Source organism: Elephas maximus, chromosome 5 (genome assembly GCF_024166365.1).
Source record: "Elephas maximus indicus isolate mEleMax1 chromosome 5, mEleMax1 primary haplotype, whole genome shotgun sequence".
NCBI classification, from domain to species: Eukaryota; Metazoa; Chordata; class Mammalia; order Proboscidea; family Elephantidae; genus Elephas; species Elephas maximus.
The window spans coordinates 165,114,269-165,126,282 of record NC_064823.1 but is presented as its reverse complement, the minus strand read 5'-3'; the positions used below and the strand labels follow the sequence as shown (position 1 = coordinate 165,126,282).

The following is a 12,014-nucleotide window of genomic DNA, read 5'->3' as shown; positions in this document are numbered from 1 at the left end:
GTTTTGTGACGTTGGTTGCCAATCCCACAACGTGTCAACCCTCTCCCCTTCTTGACCTTGGGTTCCCCATTTCCATTCATCCAGCTTTTCTGTCCCCTCTTGGCTTATCCTTTTATCTGGGCTGTCGTGCCCATTTAGTGTTGTATACATGATTGAACTACATGTGTTATTGTTTTTTTTATAGGCTTGTCTAATCTTTGGTTGAAGGGTCAACCTCAGGAGTGACTTCAGTACCCAGTTAAAAAGGTGTCTGAGGGCTATAGTCTTGGGATTTCTCCCATCTCTGTTACAGGAGTAAGACTGATCTTTTTTTTTGTGAGTTTGAATTTTGTTTCATGTTTTTCTGCAGCTCTGTCCGAGACCCTCTATTGTGATCCGTGTCAGAGCAGTCGGTGGTGGTAGCCGGGCCTCGTCGAGTTGTGCTGGACTCAGTCTGGTGGAGGCGTGGTTGATGTGGTCCGTTAGTCCCTTGGGCGTATCTTTCCCTTGTGTCTTTGGTTTCCTTCATTCTCCCTCGCTGCAGACGGAGTGGGACCAGTGCATGTATCTTAGGTGGTTACTCACGAGGACATTCTTCTGATAGCCTTATATTCTGTACTTCTGACGTATGTTGTTGAATTTAATTTCCTAAAATTTTGTTTAGCAATTTTGCACCAATGTTTATGAAGGATATTGGTCTGTAGTTTTCTTTTCTTGTAATGACTTTGTCTGGTTTTGGTATCAGGCTGGCCTCTTAAAATGATTTAGGAAGTATTCTCTGTTCTTCAGTTTTCTGGAAGAGTTTGTATGGGATTAGGATTGTTTTTTCCTTAAATACTTGGTTGACTTCACCCTTAAAGACATCTGGGTCTGGAAATTTGTTCAAGTGAAAATTTAAACTACGAATTCAATTTCTTTTATACATACAGGACTATTCAGGCTATTTCTTCTTGGCCTAGCTTTGGCAGTTTGCATCTTTCATTGGATTTTTCCATCTCATCGAAGTTGTTGAATTTATTGGTGTAAAGTTTTCTAATATTTTCTCACTATTTTTTTAATACATCTGTAGTGTTGTCACCTTTCTTATTTCTGATGTTGGTAATTTATGTCTTCTCTTTCCTAATCAGTCTGGTAAGAGGTTTATCAGTTTTATTGTCTTAAAAAACCAGCTTTTGGTTTTATTAATTTTTCTATATTTTTTGTTTTCTATTTCCTTGATTTTTGCTCTGATCTGTTATTTCCTATTTTTCTGCTTACTTTATGTTTCATTTTTTATTTTTCTAGTTTCTTAAGGTAGAAACTGAGACCATTAATTTGAGACTTTTTCTAGTACAGGTACTTGGTGCTATAAATTTCCCTCTAAGTACTGCTTTAACTCCCTCAATGAGATGGGCCGACACAGTGGCTGCAACAATGGGCTCAAGCATAACCATGATTGTGAGGATGGTGCAGGACCAGGCAGTGTTTCGTTCTGTTGTGCGCGGGGTTGGAAACTACTCAACAGCACCTAACAGCAACAACAGTGTTTTAACTGCATCCTACAGATTTTGATTTTATTTTTCATTTTCAATCAGTTTGAAATAATTTCTAATCTCCTCTTTGATTTTTTTTTCTGCCCTATTGATTATCTAGAAATATGTTCTTTTAGAATCCAAGTATTTGGGTTTTTTCTCCAGACATCTTTTGGTTATTTATTTGTAATATAATTCCATGTGGTCAGAGACCATATCTTATATGACTCGAATCCTTTTATGTTTGTTGAGACTTGCTTTATAGCCTAAATACAGTCTTCAGAAATATTTCGTATAGACTTGAAAAGAATGCATATTCTGCTGCTGTTGGGTGGAGTGTTCTGTAAATGTCAGCTAGGTCGAGTTGGTTGACAGTGTTGTTTGATTGTTCTATATCATTTCTTCTTTTTTTTTTTTAATCTAATTATTCTTTCAGTTACTGAGAGAGAGGTATTGAAATCTTCTAGTATACTTACGAATTTGTTTTTCCTTGAAGTTCTATCAGTTTTATGCTTCATGTATTTTGAGACTGGAAACCCTGGTGGCTTAGTGGTTAAGCACTACAGCGCTAACCAAAGGGTCGGCAGTTCAAATCCGCCAGGCGTTCCTTAGAAACTCTGTGGGGCAGTTCTACTCTGTCCTATAGGGTCGCTATGAGTCAGAATCGACTCGACGGCACTGGGTTTGGGGTTTTTTTTTTTTTTGGTATTTTGAGACTGTTAATTAGGTGTATGACATTTCTGAAATCTAATTTGTCAGATATTCATGTAACCACCACAGCTTTGTTTTCATTAGCGTCAGCATGGTATATATATATTTTTCATCCTTTTACATTTAACTTTTTTGTGTCTTTATCTTTAAAGTGAATTTTTTGTAGGCAGCGTATAATTGGGTTTCGTTGTTTTAAAACTCAGTTTGATTATCTCTGCCTTTCAGTTGGGAGTGTTTAGACCATTTACATTTGTTTAGATTTAGGATTAAATCTTTAACGTTTTGGTGTTTGTTTTCTTTGTTACATGTGTTCTAAGTTCCCTTTTTCCTTTAACCTGTTGGATTTTTTTTTTTAATTCCATTTTATCTCCATTGCTGTTGTATTAGTTATAACCCTGTAACTAGCATTTTATAGCACATATCTTTATCTTATCACAGTTCACCTTCAAGTGATATTACACCATTTCACTTAGAATATACCCGTTGCCATCAAGTCAATTCTAACTCACGGTGACCCTCTAGGACAAAGTAGAACTGCCCCATAGATTTCCAAGGCTGTCATCTTTACAAAAGCAGACTGCCACATCTTTTTCCTGTGGGGTGGCTGGTGGGTTCGAACCACCAACCTTTCGGTTAGCTGATGAGTGCTTCACCGCTACTTCAGTAGGGTTTTCAATTATAAATACCTCATAATAGTGTTCTTCCATCTCTCCACTCACAGCCTTTTTTCTGTTGTTTTCGTGCTTTTAAGTATACATATGTTATAAGCCTCACAATGCATGGTTACTGTTTTTGTATAAACAGTTATCTTTTAAAGATATTTAAACAATAAGAAAACAGCTGTACATGTTTACTGCTTTTGGTGTTCTTTGGACCTTGGGTGCATCCCCATTTTCTCCTGAGATGTTTTCTTCTGCCTGAAGGAGCTCACTTAAGTTTCTTGTAGGGCAGGTCTGCTGTTGATGAGTTCTTTCCGCTTTTGCGTGTCTGAAGAAGTCTTTGTTTCACCTTTGTTTTGAGTAGTATTTTTGCTCTCTGTAGAATTCTAGGATGACGGTTTTTTTTTGTTTTTGTTTTTAGTGCTTTAAAGTTGTTGCTCCATCGTCTTCTCACTTTCACGGTTCCTGACAAGAGATCTGATGTCGTTCTTATCTTTGTTCCTCTCTATTTTAGTGTCCCCCGCCCCCGCCCCTGCTACTTTAAGATGTTTCTCTTTATCACCGGTTTTGAACATTTTTTTTCTCTCTTTCTTTTGTAGTGAAAACATACATACCTAGACGTCTGCCAACAAAACAACTTTCACATTTACAGCTCAGTGACCTTGATGACATCTTTCACGTTGTGCCACCATTTGTGTGTCCTCATTCAAAACGAGCAGTTTTACTGTGGTGTGCCTGGGTGTTGTTGACTTTGTGTATCCTCATCCAGAATGAGCAGTGTTACTGTGGTGTGCCTGGGTGTCGTTCACATTGTGTGTCCTTGTCCAGAATGAGCAGTGTTACTGTGGTGTGCCTGGGTGTCGTTCACATTGTGTGTCCTCGTCCAGAATGAGCAGTGTTACTGTGGTGTGCCTGGGTGTCGTTCACTTTGTGTGTCCTCATCCAGAATGAGCAGTGTTACTGTGGTGTGCCTGGGTGTCGTTCACTTTGTGTGTCCTCATCCAGAAAGAGCAGTGTTACTGTGGTGTGCCTCGGTGTTCATTTTGTGTGTCCTGTGCTTAGAGTTCATGGAGCTTCTTGGATCTGTAGATTTTAGTTTTCATCAGTTTTGGAAAGTTTCAGCCATTATTTTTTTTCTTTCTTTTTTTCCTCTGTTCCCTCTTCTTTCTCCTCTTAGACTCACTTCAGGTTGTTTAAAGTTGACCCAGGTCGTTTTGTCAAGTTCACGTCCTCTAAACTCCATCTGATGTCTAACACTTCTCTCTGACATCCTTGATCTGCGTCAAGGAGCTCCTTTCTGACCACAAAGCCCCGGGGATGAACTTCCATTCCCTTTGTGCCCCTACTTCTCTCCAGATCTCGTAAACTCAGCTCATTCATTTCTCTTCTTAAACTCCTTTAGACAGATTTTCTGGTTTTTTACATCCCAGAGTGGCATAAGATGGTTTCTACACACATCAGTGGGTGGTCCGTGTTTGTCTGGGGCAGGCTCTCAGCTTTCCTTGGTTCTCAGGGGTGCATCATTCTCCACAGGATAAAGGGCGACTTCCACAGGGCATCCCTCCATGAGGGGTTTTGTTTTAGTCTCTGCTCAGCACGTCCTGTGGGGCTGGTTTTGTCTTCAGACACTTGGACTGTTAGCTTTTGTTTTGCGCTCCCATGTGACAGTCCTTTAGGTGTTTGAGGACAGCGGCCATCTCCCCCAGGTCGCTCCTTCAGCTGCCCTGCAGCCACTGCTCCGTCACTCCACCATCCCGTGCTCCCCGCTAACCAGTGTGATCAGTTGACCTGCTTCAAGTAACACCCGGAATCGAGCATACCATTTCTTGGCAATCAACACCCCAGCACCGAAACAGATTAAACAGTCACCTGGAAAATTGCTGAGAGTTATAGAACATCTTTGCTTTGATTTATCTAATTTCCATAATTCAGAAAAGATAGGAAGGTAGAGAGGATTTTTGAAAATAGCAGAATATCTATTGTAGTTGCTGTCGAGGTGGCTCTGGCTCACGGCGGCTTGGCGCACCGCGGAGTGAGACATCGCCGGTCCTGTGCCATCTTCACAGCTGTCGGTATGTTTGAGTGCATTGTTGGGTCTACTGTGTCAGCCCATCTCACTGAGGGCTTCCCTGGTTTTCACCGACCCTGTACTTTACCAGCTGTGATGTCCTTTTCCAGCGAGTGGCCTTATTGCCACATTGGTCTAGTGACTTAGTCCTATGGGGGCGTAAAAATTTTTATTTTTTAATGTACATAAAATTTACTGTGTAGTCATAGATGAAATGTAAGAAACTAAGTCGTAAATCATTGTGGAGGAGATTTTGTCTTCCTGGCTAGATGCTTTTTCTAACAAGAATTATTTCTGCTTTAAAAGCCCTGTTTGGTAGCTCTCTTATTGCCTGCTACAATTCATGCAAAAGTTGAGCTGGTGAGATTGACCTATCACTGTGTTAGTTTCATTTTCTGGTGGTATAAGTTAATCAGAACTCCATCATAAAGAATATTCTGATTTATTAAAGGCATTGTTAGATTAGTTTGACACTGAGGGAATGATAATTTAAGAGGGAGCTGTTAAAAGACTGGAACCAGCAAGCTGGAACCCTAGTGGCGCAGTGGTTACGAGCTTGGCTGCTAACCAAAAGGTTGGCAGTTCGAATCTACCAGCCGCTGCTTGGAAACCTGATGGGGCAGTTCTGCTCTGTCCCATAGGACCACTGTTAGTCAGAATCAACTTTATGGCAACAGGTTTGGTTTTTGGTAATCCCCAAGTCAGCCCATGTGTATAAGAAGAAAACTTATAGCACACGTCATGTATAGCCTGGTGTGGCTATAAGACAAATATGTATTTCACCTTAACTTTTGTAAAATAAGTTGATGATCAACTCTAAAGCTTTTAGCCATTCAAAATAATTGATTACCTGCAAAAAACTTAAATTTTAAAGTATTGAGTTTTTGCCAGTGTTTCAATGAAATTACTTTTCAGCTACTTATAGTGAAGCATGGACTAGTGATCTGTCTCCAGGTAAATTCTTTCAGCACTACAAATAGCTAGCATTTTGCTGGTCCATTTGTTCTCTGAGATAGCAACATGAATAGTGATATAATTGAACACAAGGAGGAGAAATTCAGTTTCTGAATTTTCCTTTCTTTTAGGCAATAGTAAGCTTTTAAAATGCTACCACTTAGTTGTAAATGTAGATCACAGGGAAAATCAGTGTTCTAAGATAAATCAGTGTTCTGAGATGCCAGAGACATTTTAAAAAATCATTTGGATTTCATTTCATTTTATTTTTTAAATAGACAATTTATGTGTGTGCGTACGTACACTTTTTTCTTCTCTCATTCTTGTAGGTTCTGCCGGAGACACTGCTTGACCTCGATGTGAAGTTAAAGGAGGAATCACACTCACCTGCATGCTGCTCTCGGGATGGTGACCCACTGGCCCTGCCTGAAAAGGGACATCCTGCTCTAGATGCCCACTGCCGGCAAAAACACAGGACCCTCCTGGATGCCAGGTAGCTCACTCTCCCCCTGGAGTGAAGGCCCCTCCAGACTCCACGGGAACATCCACTGCAGAAGATGCTTTGTGCCGCACTGCTGACAGCAACCTAAGCCCATGCGCCCCGTCCTCACCGTCGTCGTGGCTGGTCTGCCACCTGGAAGCGCCTCCAGCTCTCACCCAGGCCCCGGGTCTGTCTCGGAAATGTCTCTGCTTCACGCCTTGGGTCCCGTGCAGACCTGGCTGGGACAGGAGCTCGAGAAATGTGGCATCGACGCTGTGATTTACACTCGGTATGTCCTCAGTCTGCTGCTTCAGGACAGCTATGACTACGACCTGCAGGAACAGGTGCGTGCTGTTGCGTCTCGTGAGGGAGGGCCGGTGGATGATCGTGTCCGTGTGTGTGCCTTCTTTAAAGGGTGCCTTGGGACTGTGGCCTGTAGCCTGCCCGGGTCCACAGCTTTTCACCAGTCAGTAGTCACGAGTACAGAGTTGGCACCAGCGTGTGAGTCAGCTATGTCGCCAGCACACTGTTGAGTGCAGCTCTTTTATTCCTACTAGACTTTCTCAAATGAGCCCTCGTGGCGCAGTGGTTAAGTGCTCAGCTGCTGACTGAAAGGTGGTTCGAACCCACCAGCTGCTCCACGAAAGTGCGGCAGCCTGCTTCTGTAAAAGTTACAGCCTTGGAAGTACTGTGGGGCAGTTCTGCTCTGTGCTGTAGGGTCTCTGAGTCGAAATCGACTTGATGGCGCACAACAACAATAGACTTTCTCAGTGAAGGAAGCAGTAGCTGGTTTCATTCTGGCTCAGACTTCTGGTCTTGTCATAGACTGGGAACAGTTTAGCAACCCTCTACTTTAAGTAGCACTGTTCTGGAATGTTGATTTCTACTATTTAAGAAAATCATCCATTATGACTAGATTTTTTTTTTTTATTATTATTACTTTGCTAAAATATACATAACAAAACATTTGTTGTTTCATCCGGTTTTATGTGCCCAGTGCAGTGATGTTGCCACCACAGCGCTGTGCACCCATCATCACTGTTCATTATCAGGTTTTTTTCCCTCACCCCTAAGAGAAACTCAGGACACCTTAAGCAGTAAGTCCCCGTTTTTCCCTCCCATCCACCCCTGGTAGCCACTGATCCGCTTTCTGTCTCCGCGCATTGACCTAGTCTGTAGTCGTCAGATGCCACGCGTTGGCTCCGACTCATAGTGACCCTGTGTGTAACAGAACAAAGCACTGTCCTGTCTAGGTGTTTCGTGTAAGTGGGAGCATACAATATCTGTCCTTTCTGTCTGGCTTCTTCCACTCTGCATGTTTTCAAGGTTCATCCATGTGGTGGCGTGTATCAGGACTTCATTTCTCTATGGCTGAACAACCTGTTCTGTAGATGGACCATGTTCTGTGTATTCATTCTTGTTGGTGGATGCTCTTGGCTGTTGTGAACAGTGCTGCAGTGCACATAGATGTATACGTGTCTGTTGGTGGACACTCTTGGCTGTTGTGAACAGCACTGTGGTGAACATCGATGTACACGTGTCTGTTGGTGGACACTCTTGGCTGTTGTGAACAGTGCTGCAGTGCACATAGATGTATACGTGTCTGTTGGTGGACACTCTTGGCTGTTGTGAACAGTGCTGCAGTGCACATAGATGTATACGTGTCTGTTGGTGGACACTCTTGGCTGTTGTGAACAGTGCTGCAGTGCACATAGATGTATACGTGTCTGTTGGTGGACACTCTTGGCTGTTGTGAACAGTGCTGCAGTGCACATAGATGTATACGTGTCTGTTGGTGGACACTCTTGGCTGTTGTGAACAGTGCTGCAGTGCACATAGATGTATACGTGTCTGTTGGTGGACACTCTTGGCTGTTGTGAACAGTGCTGCAGTGCACATAGATGTATACGTGTCTGTTGGTGGACACTCTTGGCTGTTGTGAACAGCACTGTGGTGAACATCGATGTACACGTGTCTGTTGGTGGACACTTGGCTGTTGTGAACAGCGCTGCGGTGCACGTCAATGTACACGTGTCTGTTGGTGGACACTCTTGGCTGTTGTCAACAGTGCTGTGGTGAACTTCGATGTACACGTGTCTGCTGGTGGACGCTTGGCTGTTGTGAACAGTGCTGCACTGCACATAGATGTATACGTGTCTGTTGGTGGACACTCTTGGCTGTTGTGAACAGTGCTGCACTGCACATAGATGTATACGTGTCTGTTGGTGGACACTCTTGGCTGTTGTGAACAGTGCTGCAGTGAACGTCAACGTACACGTGTCTGTTGGTGGACGCCCTTGGCTGTTGTGAACAGTGTTGCAGTGAACATCGATGTACACACGTGTGTTGGTGGACACTCTTGGCCGTTGTGAACAGTGCTGCAGTGAACGTCAGTGTACACGTGTCTGTTGGGAACGCCCTTGGCTGTTGTGAACAGTGCTGCAGTGAACGTCAGTGTCCACGTGTCTGTTGGGGACGCCCTTGGCTGTTGTGAACAGTGCTGCAGTGAACGTCGATGTACACGTGTCTGTTGGGGACGCCCTTGGCTGTTGTGAACAGTGCTGCAGTGAACGTCAGTGTTCACGTGTCTGTTGGGGACACTCTTGGCTGTTGTGAACAGTGCTGCAGTGAACGTCAGTGTCCACGTGTCTGTTGGGGACGCCCTTGGCTGTTGTGAACAGTGCTGCAGTGAACGTCAGTGTACACACGTGTGTTGGTGGACACCCTTGGCTGTTGTGAACAGTGCTGCGGTGCACATCGATGTCCGTGCCTGTTGCTTCAGGGCTTTTGTGTACATAGCTGTGACTAGACATTTTAATCATCGTGTCTATTTTACCTTACCTGCAAGAATGATAGGGGCCCCGGTGGTGCAGTGGTTAAGCACTCGGCTGCTCTCTAGAATATCAGTAGTTCGAAACACCAGCTGCTTCGTGGGAGAAAGATGTGGCAGTCTGGTTCCGCAAAGATTTACAGCCTTGGAAACCCTTTGGGACAGTTCTGCTCTGTCGTGTAGGGTTGCTATGAGCTGGAATCAACTCGATGGCACTGGTTTTGGGTTAGGCAAGAATGATGTTAAATTGTGTGTTGATCAAAGTGTGCTTTACAAATCAACCAACTCAGATTCAGTCAAGCACATAACTTTGCCCTAAGTCACTGCAGACCACCTTGTCAGTCACTGCCTTGTCAGTCAGCCAGTACACGTTTTATTTGACCTAGGTGCTGAGTTTACAGTGAGAAGCCAGCCAAATCTAGGCTCTTGAAAGAAATCTCAGCCTCAGTCTCACTTTCCAAGAGGAGATACTGGTGCTGAGCCGCAGCGTTGGGCCTGCCAGCAGGGCCGTCACCAGCAGACCGCCTGCCGGGCGCCAGGCTCCTCCACGGGACGGTCCACATCAGATCCTTTGGCTTGCATAGGCCTTTGATGGGAAGAGGGGGTGTTCTCTGGGCATGCTTTGTTGTTATTGTCTTAAACCATTGTTACTACCACTGAAAGCAAACGAGTTCATTGACAGAAGAAACTGGCTTTGAGCCGCAAAGTCCTGTAAATACACACAGGATCTCACCAAGACGTTTAACATTCCTCATGCGTCAGTTGCGCGGAGCCTGTGTTCTCGCCGCGGCGTTCTTCAGCACCTCCAGCTGGTGTGACTGCATTCCTTGCTTCCACGTCCCTTACAGCCATGGCTGGTGGAAATCTGGTAAAGTGCCATTTTGAGGGGATTGATATAAACCTAATAATCAGAAAGTGTGTTGTTCTGGTGGTCAGTCCAAAAAGCCAATCCAAACCTGTTGTCGTTGAGTCGATGCCAACTCGTAGCGACCCTACAGGACAGAGTCAAACTGCCCATAGGGTTTCCAAGGAGGGGCTGGCGGATAAGAGCTGCCAAACTTTTGGTTAGCAGCTGTGCCCTTAACTACTGCTCCACTGGGCCCCAGGTGGTAGTGTTCCATATGATGCTGTTACCAAGTCTCCATTGTTTAACGTCATCTTTACAGTAAATGTAAGATACACTAGTTTGGGGGAAGGGGCAAGTAAAATGTTGGATCTACAAGCGTGGAAGAGTTTTTATTCCCAGGTATAAGGAAGCTATTTCTCATACTTCAAATATATAGTACTTCAGTTATAAACATTCTCATAGGGGATTTTACTAAGATTTGTTATTTCTTAGTGTTAGAATATTTAATCAATACCGGTAAATATATTTACCACAAAGTACGCATGTTCTTTGTTCGATGCTTTAGCTACTCAATGTTAACAAGCAAGTTCAGAGTCTCTTCTGACATCCATTTTGGTCTTTTCTTTCTTTCCTGTCTTTTTAATGACCTTTATGCTTTCTTCATGTATGATGTCCTTGATGTCATCCCACAACTCACCTGATCTCACTGGGTCATTAGTGTTCAATGCGTCAAATCTATTCTTGAGATGGTCTCTAAATTCAGGTGGGATATACTCAAGGTCATACCTTGGCTTTCGTGGACTTGTGATTTTCTGCAGCTTCAACTTGAACTTGTGTAAGAGCATTTGATGGTCTATTTTGCAGTCACCTTCTGGCCTTGTTCTGACTGATAATATTGAGCATCATCTCTTTCTATAGGTGTAGTCGATTTGATCCCTGTGTGTATTCCATCCAGTGAGGTCTGTGTTTATAGTTGCTCGTTTATATTCTTGAAAGTGGTATCTGCAGTGAAGAAATCATTGGTCTTGCAAAATTCTGTCGTGCATTCTCTGGCGTTGTTTCTGTCACTAAGGCCTTATTTTCCAACTACTGATCCTTCTTGGTTTCTAGCTTCTGCACTAGGTGGCAGTGGTGGGGGTGGGACAGGAGTGTACAGCTGTCTGAGTCCCAGGGCTGCTGTAACAGAGCACCAGAAACTGGGGGCTTAAAACAACAGGAGCTTCCCTCACAGCTGAGAAGGCCAGAAGTCCAAAAGCAGGGTGTTGGCAGGGGCATGCTCTCGCTGGAGGCTCTAGGGGAGGATGCTCTCTTGTTTCTCCCAGCTTCCAGTGGCCCCAGGCATCCCTTGGCTTGTGGCAGTGTCACTCGAGCCTGTGCTTGGTCTTCATGTGGCCCCTTTCCCCTGCGTCTTGCGAGGACACCAGTCGTATCGGTTGCGTAGCATCTTGCACGTTGAAGGTGCTCAGATGTTCCTTTGCAAGAGGGAAGGAAACATCTGAAGGAATAAGATAAAACTGCTTTCCTTCTACCTGTGGGGTCTGATTTCCGTTGAGAACGAAGGGTTTATTTGAGACAGCTGTGTTCACTAAAGATAGTGTGTCGCTGTGAGGCAGTCATGGGGGAGAATGCGTAATTCACTTCTAAATAACACTGTACGGTCGGAGTTTCAGCTCATCAGTAGCTCTTAACTCTTCCCCACCTTCTGCTTTCCCCTTCCCAAATTTAACCACCATGACCTTTCTTCACTCTACACGTTAGCACGGGATTCGCCATACTACAGCCTACAGGCCAGATATGGCCCACTGCCTCTTGTGTACAGCCCGCAAGCTAAGGATGACTTTTACATTTACAAGTGCCTGAAAAAATTGAAGACGTACATCTTGTGGCACAGGAAAACTATATGAAATGTAAGCTTCAGTGTCTATAAATAAAGTTTTATTGGTACACAACCTGGCCCTTTGCACATGTATTGTC

The 12,014-nt window shown here is 44.0% G+C and overlaps 1 protein-coding gene across 7 annotated transcripts in view; it reads left to right on the top strand.

Annotated features, from left to right (window-relative positions):
• The window catches only part of KIAA0232 (KIAA0232 ortholog), a 99,640-nt gene that overhangs the window by 40,055 nt on the left and 47,571 nt on the right, over positions 1–12,014 (top strand). For 5 of the 7 annotated variants that reach the window (XM_049886783.1, XM_049886784.1, XM_049886778.1 and 2 more), the window contains one exon: positions 6,212–6,707. In XM_049886783.1, the coding sequence (XP_049742740.1) occupies positions 6,477–6,707 (231 nt within the window). In that variant the 5' untranslated portion in view covers positions 6,212–6,476. The other 2 variants (XM_049886782.1, XM_049886785.1) reach the window with 2 other exon arrangements.